Here is a 15,503-nt window from a genome sequence, read left to right as displayed (position 1 = left end):
TAATTCCAGCTACTCCAGAGACTGAGACAAGAGGATGGCTTGAGGCCAGGAGTATGAGGCTGCGGTGAACTACTTCCAATACACAGCAGTAATTATACACCATTCACAGTCTTAGCCTTTACTCAGATCTTAGAAGGTCTTAAACTAATTGACTTCTGAACATTTAAATTTACATTTTAAAATGTTTTAATCTCAACACTTTGGTAAACTGAGGTAGGAAGATCACTTGAGGCCAGGAGTTTGAGATCAACCTGGCCAACATGGCATAACCCAGTCTCTACTAAAAATGCAAAAATTAGCCAAGTATGGTGGCGCACATATGTAATCCTAGCTACTTGATTGGCTGTGGAGGGAGGATGGCTTAAACCCAGGAGGCAGAGGTTGCAGTGACCAATATAGCATCACTGCACTCTAGCCTGGGTGACAGGGCAAGACTCTGTCTCAATCAATCAATAAAATGTTTTTAAATGAAACATTAATATATTAATTAAATTATACTCTAATGGTCAGGATTGCGGTTCATCGAGGCTTTTTAAAAATTAACAACCTTTACTACTTTCAATTATGGAATGTTAGGGAAGGAAGGTAATAAATCAGCAAATTTTAGGAAAAGACTTAGAATTTTGGCTTTTCCTGTGGATTAGAATTGAAAGAGACTTCCTTATTTTGTTCATACAAATGCAGCTCCACTACCTTTCCTTGGAGATCACACAGTGAATATTTCACCCAGCTAATTTTGGAAGAACAAACCTGAAGCCTCAGAAATTGGCTTCCTTGGGAAGTGAAAGCGGCCCACTTGATCCCAGCAATAACACTGCAACAGTGAAACCAAATCATTCTTATCTTATCTCCAGGAGGTTTGGTTTTTTTAAAAAAAAATACTGGGTCTAGCAGAAAATGTGTGCACATAGGTTTAGATGATATTTGGAAACGGTGCTGTTTCTTCATCCTGTATTTTTTTGGTAATAGTCAGAACCCTTCTGCTTATTTTCGGCATATGCCTGGAATAATTGTTTTTTAATTTCAAAGATTGATATAAATAACATGCTTATTCTTGATGGTGGTTGAGGCTTAAGCAGTTCTGAAATGCATGTAACCATCCAGAAGTGCAGGATCGCTGCCTTCAAACATATAGGCAGAAGTAAAAGCCAGAGTCCCTTCTTTCACTTCGTTTCAACTTGACAAGCAGTTTTATATTTAACACATTTTCAAGCTTTGTCTTTCCCATTTTAGGTGCCACACTGAACTTAAACAGTGCCTAATTGAGTGTTCTAATTGCTGGGGATCAACACTGCCAGGAAAGTTAATTGGCTGCTGGATAAAAATGTCACCTTCTATTTATATTTATATAAAACTTTATAGTTTACGGAACACTTTCATCTGTGTCACCCTAAAACTCACAGTGACTCTGTAAAGTAGACAAAGCGTAATCAGGGAGATCATGGAAGAGAGATGAGACTACACACAGTCATCCAGTAATGCATTCAAGACTCAGGCTCAGATGCTTTGATTCCAACACAACCCCATGGTGACTCTCGGAAGAATAATTTGTATTGCAGTGGAAAGCCAGGGTCGGAGTGGGGAGAAATGACTACAAAGAACCCAGGAATAAAGCTATTTAAAAAGTCAAGAAAGATGTGTTAAAATATAGGGCAAAAGATATTGAGGGCCTAATTTAAGAGAGATAGAATTTGTTAAATTGGAGAGAGAAAAAAGGAGAGAAAGGATTTGGTGAAAGAGGGCAGGTCAGAATGAGCGATGACTCCAGAAGGTCTTGCTTGGGTGATGGAGAGGCTGAGATGAGCGATGTGGCACCTCAGTGGCTTGGCAAAAGCCTTAGGATGGCAGGGTTGGTCCAAAGTGCCTGTGGGTCATCATTCTGCCTTCAGACCATGTAGGTTAAAAAAAAAAATAACAGACTAAAATTTGTAGAGAAAGATAGTTAAAATTATGGGTAAATGAATGTTTAAGAATCACCAAGCTCTGAGTTATGTTTTATGAGGATTTTTAGAAGTTAATGTTTGCCAATAATGAGATGAAATGGCCATGCTAGGAATGCAGAGAGCAACCAGAAACATTCACTTTTACATGCTTCATTCCTTTTCTGTATTTGTGACAATTTCCCATTTTAATTTACCACTTTTTTTTTACCATGTCCTCCTTCAGATTGAAGGGAGAAGGAGATGTCCCTGCCAGGGTTTCCTGCTCCTGTGTTGGTGGCGCTTTGCATACTGTAGCCCAACAGGGACGCTTTTCTGAGCATTTTGACGTTAAAATCCTGCTTCCACTGCAGGTTTTTGTCCTATGCTACGTCTCATCTGTCACCTTAACGTCTGGCTGTATTGCTGTTGGTGCAAGTGGGGAAATGAGTTCTGAGTTTAAAATAGCGCTGCGAGTTTGTCTGCTCGCCTTCTACGCGAGGAGAGCGAGCGGCTGGGGAGGCCAGCTTCTAATGACATCATTCTTCAAGGGCTGACAGCAAATGTCATCTGGCCTGGGTGGAGGGACAGCTTTGTGCACAGAAGCACCCTTGGCAGTGTCCCCACGCCCACTTTCAGACATTTGCTCATTTGCTGTTCCAACCAGGCACTGTCAACTTCCACTGAATTCCAAACCCGACTCTGTCAGCAAGGAAGCATCTTTCATTCTTTATCTGTCACCTTCTTCCACTTTCTCCTGCTATCGCACTAGATACTGGAGTCATTTACAGTGTTGTTTATGGAAATGACAGCATTTGGAGGTTACTTTTCTATTTTTGTTCCTCATTAAAATTGAGCAATGGTTAACTTAGGATCCGGTTTGCTGGAGTCTTTTGTGTGTGGCCATACGTTGCAGTCATCCACAAATTTTTCGTATTTATTTTTCAACAACTAGTTGAGAATTGCAGAGCTTCTATTATGAATAATACAAAAGAAATATAGACCTGGGGAAAAATAGAAAGGTGATGTATTCAATGTATACATCTTTTATGTTAATTTATCATTTTGAAGTGGGAACTTTCACCGTCCTTCCTTTTTAAATGATGCAAGAAAGCACTCATGCTGAAAAGTACTTAAATGGATGCATTTATTCAGCTAACCTGGGGATTTTTGCTCTCAAGTGTCTGTAGAAGAGAGGTAGGATAAGAAAATTGAGCGCAGAACTCAGCCTTTATACTTTCCTTTATACAGGTTCGTCCTGGAGATAGAATGACTTAAAATTCCTCTATTCTAGAAATGGAAGCAGGTATCTTTCTTCAAAATATGTAGCATTTTATGAAGTATTTTATAAGCAATATCTCAAATTACTTTACCCTAATTAAAGAGAAAAAAAGAATATATGTAAGGTTGGTTTCAATATCAAAGAATGCTATCTACCTATATAGGTACAATACATATTTATTACACATAAATATATGCATATAATAAATATATTTCATATATTGCATATCTTATATATTGATTTTAAATATATGATTTTTTACATTTTAAATAAAATGATACGTATTTACTGTGTACAGTATAATGTTTTGAAATATATATCCGTTGTGTAATGGCTAAATCTGATTAACATATATGTGGTCTCACACCGTTATCATGTTTGTGGTGAGAACACTCGACATTCACTGTCAGCATTTTTCAAGCATACAATGAATTATTAACTATAGTCACCATGTTGTAAATAGATCTCTTGGACATTTTCCTCCTGAAACTTTGTGTCCTTTGACACATCTCCCCATGACTCTAGCCCTTGGGAACCACCATTCTCCTTTCAGTTCTATAAGATCAGCCTTTTTAGATTGCACATATGAGTGAGATGATGTGGTATTTGCCTTTATGTGCTTGACTTATTTCACTTAATATAATGTCCTCCAGCTTCACTCATATTATCGCAAATGACTACAGTTCACTCTTTCTTAAGGCTGAATAGCCTTAAGGCTGAAGGTCTTTATTTTGTCTTATTTTACCTTGTCTCTTTTTTTTGGTAATCATTGTGTATGTATACCACCTATTTTTTAATCCATTCATCTTCTGGTGACCACTTAGGCACTTGGGTCCATATCTTGGCTATTGTAAACGATGCCACAGTGAACATGTGGAAAAAAGAGAAGCTTTGTACTGTATTGGTGGGAACGCAAGTTATTATACTCACTATGAAAACAGTATGGCGGTTCCTCAAAACATTAAAAATAGATATTATGTAGCAATCCCATTACTGGGTACATATGGAAAGAATATAAAATCAGTACGTTGAAGAAATTTCTACACTTCCATGTTCACTGTGACATTTCAAATCTATGTCTAGAGAAAAATAGATACTTGAAACATTTTTCAGTTTCGTATGATTTGGGCTGTTACAAATATGCCCAAGACACAGCTCTTTAAGGAAACCTTAAAGATAGATCCTAAAAGTCATCTCCACCACGCTGCAAGGACAATGCCTTGTCCTTCCCTGTCCTTCCCACCCAGAAGGCAGAGCCAAAGAATTCCCTGCTGGCTCACTCTTGCCTTTACCCTCTAGGTCAATGTCAGTTAATATCAGTTCATACTGAACCCCACCGGGAGCTTGGAGTGAGAGGCTAAGTAGGGAAACTAATGGAATCTAAGTTGATGTGACCTGTGCAGCCTCTGGTTTCTTTTAGCACCCACCAGCTCCAGCAAAATTGTTATTGCTCCCTTATCATATGTCTCTGCATCTTGGCCTCATCTTCTTCCTCCTAAAGCAGGTACAGGTTCCAGGACCAGCAGCCTAAGTCACGGTGAACGAGGAGCAGCTCTGGCTGCTGCTGGTTGCAAGTCACTGATCTCAGAGAAAAAAACTCACATAGCAACTCAGAGTTGACAAGAGGGTCATATCTGAATAAGCAAGGCCAGATGCTGACTCAAGGTCCCCAACTGGCCCTGCCAGCAGAGGGAAGAGTTGGCATGGTAGTGAGAAATCCTGAGCCCCTTGGCTAATAAAACTATGAAGAGGAGATTCACTCTTGTCCCTCTCATGTGATCATTATTAAATGTCTGCATGATCCTCTTTTCTAAGTCATTCCTAAAAAGTTCAGGATTGTCTGAAGTTGAGCGTAAACATGTTCATTATCACCTCCGAAAGTTGTTTTTTCCTGAAAAACATTATTCAATCAAAATGAACAAGGTGGCCGGGCGTGGTGGCTCATGCCTATAATCCCAGCATTTTGGGAGGCCCAGGCAGGTGGATCACCTGAGGTCAGGACTTCAAGACCAGTTTGGCCAACATAGTGAAACCCTCATCTCCAGTAAAAATACAAGAAAAGTTAGTTGGGCATGGTATTACACCTGTAATCCCAGCTACTTGGAAGGCTGAGGCAGGAGAATTGCTTGAACCCGGGAGGTGGAGTTTGCAGTGAGTTGAGATCACGCCACTGTATTTCAGCCTGGGCAATAAGAGCAAAAAGTTTATCTGGAAAAATCAACAACAACAACAACAAAAAGAACAAGGCACTATCCCACTAGTTGTGAGAAATAAAAAAGGTAAACTTGATACATCTCCTGCCCTCCTGGGTCACTCCACTTAAGAAAATGGACATGTCCATAAATCACTATACTCACTTGAGTCATAAATGTGATAAATTCCATACAATAGTTTTGAACAACCAGAGTAGAGGAACTATTTACTTGTGTTGTATGTACATTGTGGAGACCTACCAGGCTGCGTAAGTAATCTAAAATTTAGGAAAGCTGAACGATGTTGTAAAGTAACCGAATTGCCCACAGAACCAGTCTCATGGGTGAGGACATCATGAAGGCAAACCCTGAACTAGAAAATCCCCCAGACTCACAGCCTCGTCATTTTGGAGTCATAGCTTACACTGAAATGGACAGTAAATAGCCCTTTGGCTGTATGGAAGAGCTACTTTCTGTCCATTTCAATACAAGCTGATAATGAACGTGTTTCATTATCACCTTGTTACACATGAAGAGATAGAATCACAGAGTTCAAGATACTGGATCAAGATAACACTGCTAATCACCCAAATTGATGAGCACCCCACCCACGATTTTATCAACATAGTATACTCCTCTAGGAGAAATCAAAATACTTCCCCCATGAAGAAGAATATACAATTAATTTTTAAGAGACAAGGCACAGAAATATATTAGTCTGATCAAATATTCTTGTTAAGGGTTTAGAGAGAATAAGAGTCAAAATTGACATTTGGCAGTATTCAATGGCTCTGAGCTGCCTAGACAAAGGACCCTGCCATTAAATAGAGTGAAATACACAAACCTGGTAATAAATGACCTTTGTCAGATATTTACATATTTCTTATAGAAAGGGTATGTCAAAAATGGGGCATGTCATATTCAGGATTTCTGCTCCTATGGTAAACAAGCTTTTACTGTCAACAAGATTCAGAGAATTTACCTTATTTTGGCGATAGCATGAATCAGGTAAAGTGATTAGTGTGTCTCAAACAGAAGGCTCAGCTTTCCCAAAATCATGAGAAGAGTTTTCTAATCACTGGGGTTACTTTGTGCCATCGATTTTATGTCTTAGGTATGTAAAATATAAGACTTCAGACACTTTAAAAATTTTTAAACATTTGTATGCAGCAGACTTGCAATTCACAGCTAATACAAGCAAGACAACTTAAGCAGGGAGGAAAGAATGGACGTAGTTGACAAATAGGTCCTGTGATTTAATTTACATAACAATGATATAATGCACATACTGACGTACTGTGTCCTCACGAAATGTGGCAAGCAAAAAAAACACATAGCAAACTTAATTTTGACATTCTTCTAGATAAAGGGCTATTCCCTCTAACTAAACTTTTCTTTGATTTTTATTTTAACCATTTCGAAAAGGCTTTTTCTTTTGTAGATATGTTTTAAAATATTTTAAATTTATCTTTTTTATGTCATATGTTAGCCATGACTTATAATTCAGAATTATAATTACGTATTATGATTTTGTATTAAATTACAAAAAAAGCTGACTACTGAGGCCAATGTGCTCCCAAACAAGATGTCATCGAGCTACTGTGTGTGCTGCGTTTTTGTGTCTGTTCTTTATAGCTGACTTTTAGTTTCTCATCCTTCTTCTTTAGCCAACTGTGGTTTCTTACTAAGCCCTCTTCAATATGCCTGAACTCCCAGAATCTGATTTAGGCCAAGAAATGAGATAACTGGGAGTATTGTAATGATTTAAAATAAGATGCTCAAAGCAAAGGATTATCCTCGGAGTAATGTGTGTGAGATTTACTGCATTAGCTTTCTGACACTGGTTTTTCAGTGCTTTGGAAGTGTACCTCCTGATTTTCAGCCCTGTTGCTTTGCACGAAATAAAATTATTCTTTAAATACTATAAATAGATGAATTGCAAATATTTTGGAATTATGGAAAACATAGGGTTTGGGTTTTGGTTTTAATGCTGATTCTTCTATAGCTACTTGCTACTTCTGTTCTTGAAAAATTGTATGGGTATGCATTTCCTGTGTCCTATAACTCTCTTACACTCTAAAGGGACATTCTAATACTTCACAATTATTTACAACCTACACTGTATATTGTTTTCTTTCTTTTTTTGAGACAGAATCTTGCTGTGTCACCCATGCTGGAGTGCAGTGGCATGACCTCAGGTCACTGCAACCTCTGCCTCCTGTATTCAAGTAATTCTCCTGCTTCAGCCTCCTTCAGCTGGGACTACAGGTGCCTGCCACCAAGCCTGGCTAATTTTTCTGTATTTTTAGTAGAGATGTGGTTTTGCCATTTTGACTAGGCTGCTCACGAACTCCTGACCTCAGGTGATCCATCTGCCTTGGCCTCCCAAAGTGCTGGGATTACAGGTGTGAGCCACCATGCCCAGCCTTATTATTAAATAGCTAGGTTAAAAACTATGCTATGTCTTACCTTTCTTTCTTGACTTGGAGAATGGAAAGTAAGTCCTTATGTATCCTTCTCCCTGTTGTAACTGATAGAGATAATTAGCTTAGTAATCTTTCAACTTACTTGTTTTTCCTCATCTTAAAGGCTTGTGAAATAGAACAAATGCTAAGAAACTGATTCCGATGCATGACTAAGTTTGTTCACTGCTGTGTTAACTTATTCAGAACTCAAGGCAGCACTGCACTTTATAGATAAGGAAACTGAGACCCTGAGTGCGGTTAAGTAACTGTAGCAAGTAGCGTAGCTGAACTTAAACCAAAGTAGTCTGGCTCCAAAGTTCTTATCTTAGGAAAATTGTCTGTAATTCAGATGGCAACGCACCAATCCAGGCTTTGTCTGAGTATGCTGACAACCAGGATTTTGTGTCCAAGAAATCAAAGGGGAGGAAATGTAATTATTTTCTTTAATGAAGCATGGCAATTTAGTATTAATAATATTTACATATATAGTGAACATTTATGCCACTTGGGGGCAAGATTTAAAGAAATACAAGCACCTTTGGTACAACATGATATTTTCTCCAGCACATTCCAACTGAGAACATTCACACCTTAATCTGAACCGATTCTCTCAACCAGCACCAGGTAGAACCTCATCCTGAGACCTTTTTCTGTTAGCATCAGATCAGCTCATTTCAATCCGAAAGCTCTAACTTTACATGGAGAATCCACAGCAGTTTTGACATTGAGTGTGCTTGTCGGTACCTTTGGCCATTTTAAAAAATTAATTGCCCTGGTAAGAGCTAACTTGAGCTACCTAGTTCTTCTAACCCTGGCTGTATTTGCAGTTCTGAGTTCTAACTCTCAACTGCTTTTGAAAGCAGACAACAGTCATAGTGATCGTGTGAAATGAGAGAAGCACCATAGCTGTACTTCCTTGCTGTCTGCTGCCTATGCGTGAAAGCTGTGCTGGCAGAGGCTGATGGGTTATCCTTATTGCTGTGTGCCCTGCACATTCAGTGCCACCACACACATCCCACATGCTCAATAAACATGACTTGATTGAATTAACAAATAAATAAATGAATGGTTTTCTATTAATGTTTCTCAGCCAGATCCCTTACCTTTCCCTGAAGCTGACAGTTGAAGTGGACGTACAATTGATGAGTAAACCGCAGACATGTTTAATAACTTCGTTAGGAAAAACCCCTAATATAACAATTGGTTTCTATTATATGATCAAATGATTACTCATCTTAGTTTGTACTCTTAGTCATTTCCAAGCACCTGCGTAAAAGTTAACATTTTTTCTTTAAAAGAATGTATGCAAAACACGCAAAAGGCTTACATTGCAGGCTCTGATATTAGCTATATTGACAGGCGTTAAGGCCTCCTAGAACAGCTAACTAGTTCTAAGACCAAAAGGGCAAGGTAACATCTTTGAGTATCACTTTTCCCAGCTGCAAAGTAAGGCAATGAATAACTAACCCATAAGACTGATGAAAGAGCATATTACCTTGCTCATGATCTGTAACAAGTAACCAGGTAGGATTCAAACGTGGTTCCTCTGACTCCATTTTTACTATTTCAGAATGCTAATGCCCTATGAAATTATCTAGGAGGACACTGAGGAAGAGTGCTTCTGAGGAAAGATGGACAAATAGGCATCACTCAGAGAAACTGAGTCAGGAAAGAGCTTTCCAGGTTGAGTTTACTTGCAATGTTATGGAGGGCCAGGCTGAAGACTATAACCGGACCTCCTTAGCAACCCATCAACAACTCCAATAGGTTGCCATGGACCAGTTCATAATTAAAAGTTACACACATAAAATGTGGAAAACTAAGAGAGGCAAAGGAAAGATGTAGTCATTCTAATATGAAATAAATATTTATGGTTAATGGTTATTAGTTGGACATAAAAAAGAACAATAAAATTGGAATATTTATTTTACTTTTATTTATTTTTATTTTGTTAGAGACAGGGTCTTACTCTGTCACCCAGGTTGGAGTGCAGTGGTGCCATCATAACGCACTTCAGCCTCAAACTCCTGGGCTCAAGGGGTCTTCCCACCTTGACCTCCTCAGTAGCACAGACCAGAGGTGTGCACCACCATACCTGGCTAACTTAAAAAAAAAATTCTGTAGAGGTGGGGGTCTCATTAATTTGCCTATGCTTATGAAGGTCTTAAACTCCTGACCTCAAGTGATCCTCCCATCTCAGCCTCCCAAATTGCTGGGATTACAGGTGTGAGCCATTACATCCAGCCAAAATTGAAGTCTCTGATTCTTCAGTGGATTTAGAATGTGCCTATTTACAAGGCATGAAACAATTAGAAAGGGCAACAGTAGTTGTAGTGCCGTAGTAGCAAAGAAGGAAAGAAAGCTCCTCTTGTATACATCATTTAAAAAGCTTTGAAGGAAAACCAAGCCTAAATCCCTCTTTCTCACTGTTTACACTACAGGATACAGTCTGAAATGTTTTCATTCAAAAATAGTTATTAAATTTTAAAAGTTTGTTGAACAAAATTAGGTTTAGTAACTAATTTGCTGAAGTACAAATTGAACGAATTTTCAATTTCATGCTTTTTACTTTAAATGATGAGAAAATTCAAATAATGGAAGTGTAATTTCAAATTTGCTACTGTTCCTGTATTTCTATGCTGTATCTATGATTGTCCCTACTACTCTTTTTTTTTTTTTTTTTTTTGAGACGAGTTTCGCTCTTGTCTACCCAGGCTGGAGTGCAATGGCGCGATCTCAGCTCACCGCAACCTCTGCTTCCCGGGTTCAGGCAATTCTCCTGCCTCAGCCTCCTGAGTAGCTGGGATTACAGGCACGTGCCACCATGCCCAGCTAATTTTTTGTATTTTTGGTAGAGATGGGGTTTCACCATGTTGATCAGGATGGTCTCGATCTCTTGACCTCGTGATTCCCGCCTCGGCCTCCCAAAGTGCTGGGATTACAGGCGTGAGCCACCACGTCCGGCCTCTACTACTCTTTCAGTGTCATGTTCAGGGTTAAAGGAAAAGCAAATGTCAAATAAGCACAGTTTGTGATTATCTTTCCTCTGTTACTTTCTCTTTTTCTTTCAGTTCCACCTTTCATACAACCCTTTGAGTTCCCAAGATTCTCCATTGGGCAGCGGGTCTTCATCCCTTGTGTCGTGGTCTCAGGGGACTTACCCATCACGATCACCTGGCAGAAGGATGGCCGGCCAATCCCTGGGAGCCTTGGGGTGACCATTGACAACATTGACTTCACAAGCTCCTTGAGGATTTCCAATCTCTCCCTGATGCACAATGGGAATTACACCTGCATAGCCCGAAATGAGGCTGCAGCTGTGGAGCACCAAAGCCAGTTGATTGTGAGAGGTGAGCAGAGGAACATGAGCCACGTGGCAGCTATAGAGTTAATTTAACAATGTTTTAAGATGATGGGGCTTGAACTAATGTGAAAATAACTAGAACTTAGAAATTCAGTCTTATCCCACTAAAAAAATACAACTCTAGAACCTAACCATGAATTCCCATAAACTCCAAGATAAGGTTTTATTTACCTAAAATATGTTTTAAATAATTAACAGCTAAGAAGGTGGGAACCGTAAGATTTAATTCATGAAATGAGGCTTCTGTATGCTAACGCAATGAGTTTTGAGGACTAAAGTCCAGGAGCTTTTGCTTTATTGGATTCATATAATACTTTTTATAATATCACTTGTCATTTCAATAAATGGCTTTTTAGAAAATATGTGTCAAAGCTATATATCAGAGTTTTTCTAAAGAGCCATAAAATCTCTTTTCATAATGTTTGTTTTAGTTTCAGAAATGTGGTTTTCTTTGCCCATCTATTCTATTGAACATTAAATCTATCATTATTTTGGAAAGCCATAGCAACATTTTTAAATTAAGCAGAGTATTTATTCAAAAAAATTAAAATAGGGTGGGCTAACTTGCAGAAAACATTGGCAGTAATCTCATTGCATCTAAAATGTAAGCATCAGTCTCATTTTGAACTTCTATTCCAGTCACCAAATTTCCATTAAGGCTCACACTCTTCATCTATGAAATAAGTTGCTAGTGTTCTCTGATGTCTATCAGACACAGACCTGCGATTTTTGTGATTCTCCGAGAGTAGTGTACATTAATCTACCATTACAGTATCCATCGACATTGCAAAAGTAACTGTATGAAGTTAAAGATTTCTATTAATGTGATTATTTGCATTTTAAAATTCCCCAAATTGTGGTCTCAGAGCAGTTTTTAGGAGGGGAAGGTTTCTGTGATTTTTCAGGTAGTGGAGATAGCTCTTTCTTGAGCAGGAGATTCTCATGTCCTTCAGTCCTTAATCCTTGTCTCCTTGATACCTCTTCTTCCTTTCTGACTGGGAAGAAATGCATTTTTTAATCTACTTGCCAGTGAAAGGAAGTGACACAGACTTAGAAGTCATAGGAGGAAACTAACTTTGTATTTCTGAAAGAAAAAATCCCCAGGTGAATAATTTGGAAAATATATATTCGGTTAGACACAAGCTAAACATACTCATGAGATTTTTCTCATTTCTGCCTTGCACTTTAGAGCAGAAGAATTGGGATACTTGATTTATTTCCCAAATGTTGACAGATAAATTAAAAAGGGGGACAACCTAGTATCTGTTTCCCAAGCATTTTCTTATAAACAGAGTTGACTCTTACCGTGGTTGTGAAGGGCAAAGTAGTACATCAGCCTGCTTTCTGTGTAATCTGCTCTGAAGGATCCAGGTCAGGAATCTGAAATGTCAGATAAAAGTGTTCTGGGATGCTTTTTGTACCACTTGCCCTTGCAGAAAAGGCAACCACAAATTTTTAACCAAGGCAAAGGTCAGATGAGCTGAAACTGAGCCTAGCTATTTGGAATAACGTAGCTGACCATAATATGATTAATGTCTCCATGTGATTGTTCTTCAAATATGTTAAATAAGCTTTGGTGAAATTAATATTAAGTCACCAGTGAGACATTGCAGCCTAGAGGAAGAAAATGTGCTTCACAAACAGGTCAGTGTGATTGGAGGAACAGGCAGGGACAAGGTAGTATGGGGCTGAGGTTCTCAATTCAGATGCTTCTGTAGAATCTCCTGGGAGGTTTAAGAAAACACTGAGGTGCATTTTTGGTCCCAACCTACACCAATTAAATCATAATCTTTGGGGGTTGTAAATCCATCTTCCAGCTCTGTGGGGAATTGTTCTTTCTTCCTCCTTCCCAAAAAAATCACTGGTTATTAATTATCAAACTTTGTTATACATTCAGGTTGCAAAAGGACCTCTAAAAAGGTCCTGATGTTCAGGCTGAAGTTCCTACTAATTAAATAAGCATCTTCAGAGGTGGGACCCAGGGATCAATAATTTGTGAAATCCTGAGTAATTAGAAAATGCAACCATTTTAGAAGTATGGATTATTTTTTCCTAAATGTAAAGAGTTGGCACTGTTGACTCTGAGCACTACAGCACCATGGCCTGATTTATCTTTCTAGTTATAACACCAGTAGCTGGCTGAAGAATGGACTGGGCTAGAAAGCAAGAATAGTACTATACCTAACAGGCTATTTCAGAAAATGAAAATATTCAGGTAAAATAAAAATGCCTTGGATGAAGGTAGTAATGTTGAGGTCATGAGAAGCAGTGGAATTCACAATCTATTCTGGAGGTAAAACAAATAAAACATGTTTATGGAGTGAATGTTGCACATGAGATAAAGACGAACCCTTAGCGGAATCATACTTTGCCTAATAACAAGGAGACTGAAAGTGTCTCCAGCAGAAGCAGAGAAGAAATGAGAAGAGCAGTTTTGACAAGGGGAACAGTGGTCAATGACATGGGAGAAGTGGCTGCCCCAGCAGTCACTAGGGCACACCATCATTTAAGGTACCAGAATAAGAGGAGGAGGAATCAGCAGGTGAGACAAAGAGGGAGAAGGAGCAGCATGTAAAGGAGGAGAAAATCCAGTGGACTGTAGCAGTCTAGAAGCAAAATTAGAAATAAATTGAGAAAGAAGGGTGATAAAGAGTATCGAATCCTGCAAGAGGAAAACCAAGCGTCGGTCACTGGTTTAGGAAGATGGATTTTGTTTATGACCTGCTGTCATTGCCGCGAGGGCCTGATTAGATGAGCTTCAGAAAAGAAAGAAGGTGAATGTGCGGGAACTCAGAAAGCACAACTATTCTTATATTTTTAGGAATTGTGCTATCATAGGCGGCAGTGAAATGGAGACAAAGTTGGAAACGAACATGGTCAAGGGCAGGTATTGTTTTTAGACTGGATACTTTACAGCAGGCTTATCTGCTAATGAGAATGAGCCAGTAGGGAGGGAAAAATATTTGGCAACATGAAGAGGAGGTTATTACAGGATCAAAGTCCTTGAGTTAGTGAATGCAACATTCTTTGTACCAGTGCAGAGTGTGTTCAAAGTAGTGTAATAAGAACCATGCTGTGAAGCTCCAGTGGTTAGCACCTACAGAAATGATTGAAAATTATAGAAAGGTGGATATTTTGGGTCAGAGAAGTGGAAAAACAAAAATTATCTAATGGAACCATCAGAGTAACAGGTGACACGTTTATCTTCCTACTACAAACCAACTATAAAATGGGACTAATATATATAAAGAGCTGCTTTCAGGAACACAAAGAAGTGCACGAAGTGAACTCCAGAGTCACCACAGACATGTGCTTGGGGTACTTTCTGCACATGACAGAGAGTGCTCTAGAGCCCAAGTAAATCACAGGGATCTTGGCAGGTAGAGAAAACAGAGAGAGAAATTTTAAAACACTGAGATGAATACTGGGGTATTAAAGGACAAACTACTGGAGATTTGAGAGATGTTCAAAGAAAGATCTCTAGAAATCTGTACAGGGCTCCTTTGCAATTTCAGCTGAATACTGTTTAACATGTGCAGAATGCTAGCAGAAGTCACACATAGCTTGGGAATGCTGGAGTTCTAACTAGCCAGAATAGGGGAATTCAGCTTCTGTCTCAGAAAGGCCACATACTAGGAGTAGGGCTAATCTCACCCCAGAATAAGGGGTAGTGTAGGCCAGCCCTAACAAAGCCTGAGAAGATTTTTGACAAGATAAAACTTCTCCACTGGTAAGTTAATTGTGTGCAAGAACAACATTTGATATTAAACAGGAAGACAGCAAAATCCAGACCCCCAACAGCACAGTGTATCCACGATGTGCTGCATGCAATAAACGCAGGCACACCTCACTTTTTTACTTTTCTTTTTTTTGAGACAGAATCTCGCTCTGTTGCCCAGGCTGCAGTGCAATGGCCAGATCTCTGCTCACTGCAACTTCTGCCTCCTTGTTCAAGTGATTCTCCTGCCTCAGCTTCCTGAGTGGCTGGGATTACAGGCATGTGCCACCACTCCCAGCTAATTTTTGTATTTTCAGTAAAAATAAGGTTTCGCCATGTTGGCCAGGCTGGTCTTGAACTCCTGGCTTCAAGTGATCCACCCACCTTGGCCTTCCAAACTCCCAAAGATTACAGGAGTGAGCCACCATGCCTGACCACACTTTGCTTTATTGTACTTCCCAGATATTGCATTTTTTTTTTATTTTTACAAATTGAAGGTTTGTGGCAATCTTGCATTGAGCAAGTCTAAGGGGACCATTATTTTCCAACAGTACCTACTCACT

The 15,503-nt window shown here is 39.1% G+C and overlaps 1 protein-coding gene across 2 annotated transcripts in view; it reads left to right on the top strand.

Moving 5' to 3' along the window:
* The window catches only part of DSCAM (DS cell adhesion molecule), an 802,011-nt gene that overhangs the window by 511,491 nt on the left and 275,017 nt on the right, over positions 1 to 15,503 (top strand). For both annotated transcript variants that reach the window (XM_017967103.4, XM_035283348.3), the window contains exon 9: positions 10,930 to 11,208. In XM_017967103.4, coding sequence (XP_017822592.1) covers positions 10,930 to 11,208 — 279 coding nt within the window. The remainder of the gene's footprint in view (positions 1 to 10,929; positions 11,209 to 15,503) is intronic.

The sequence above is a fragment of the Callithrix jacchus genome, chromosome 21 (genome assembly GCF_049354715.1).
Source record: "Callithrix jacchus isolate 240 chromosome 21, calJac240_pri, whole genome shotgun sequence".
Lineage (NCBI taxonomy): Eukaryota > Metazoa > Chordata > Mammalia > Primates > Cebidae > Callithrix > Callithrix jacchus.
This window is presented reverse-complemented; position numbering and strand designations above follow the sequence as displayed.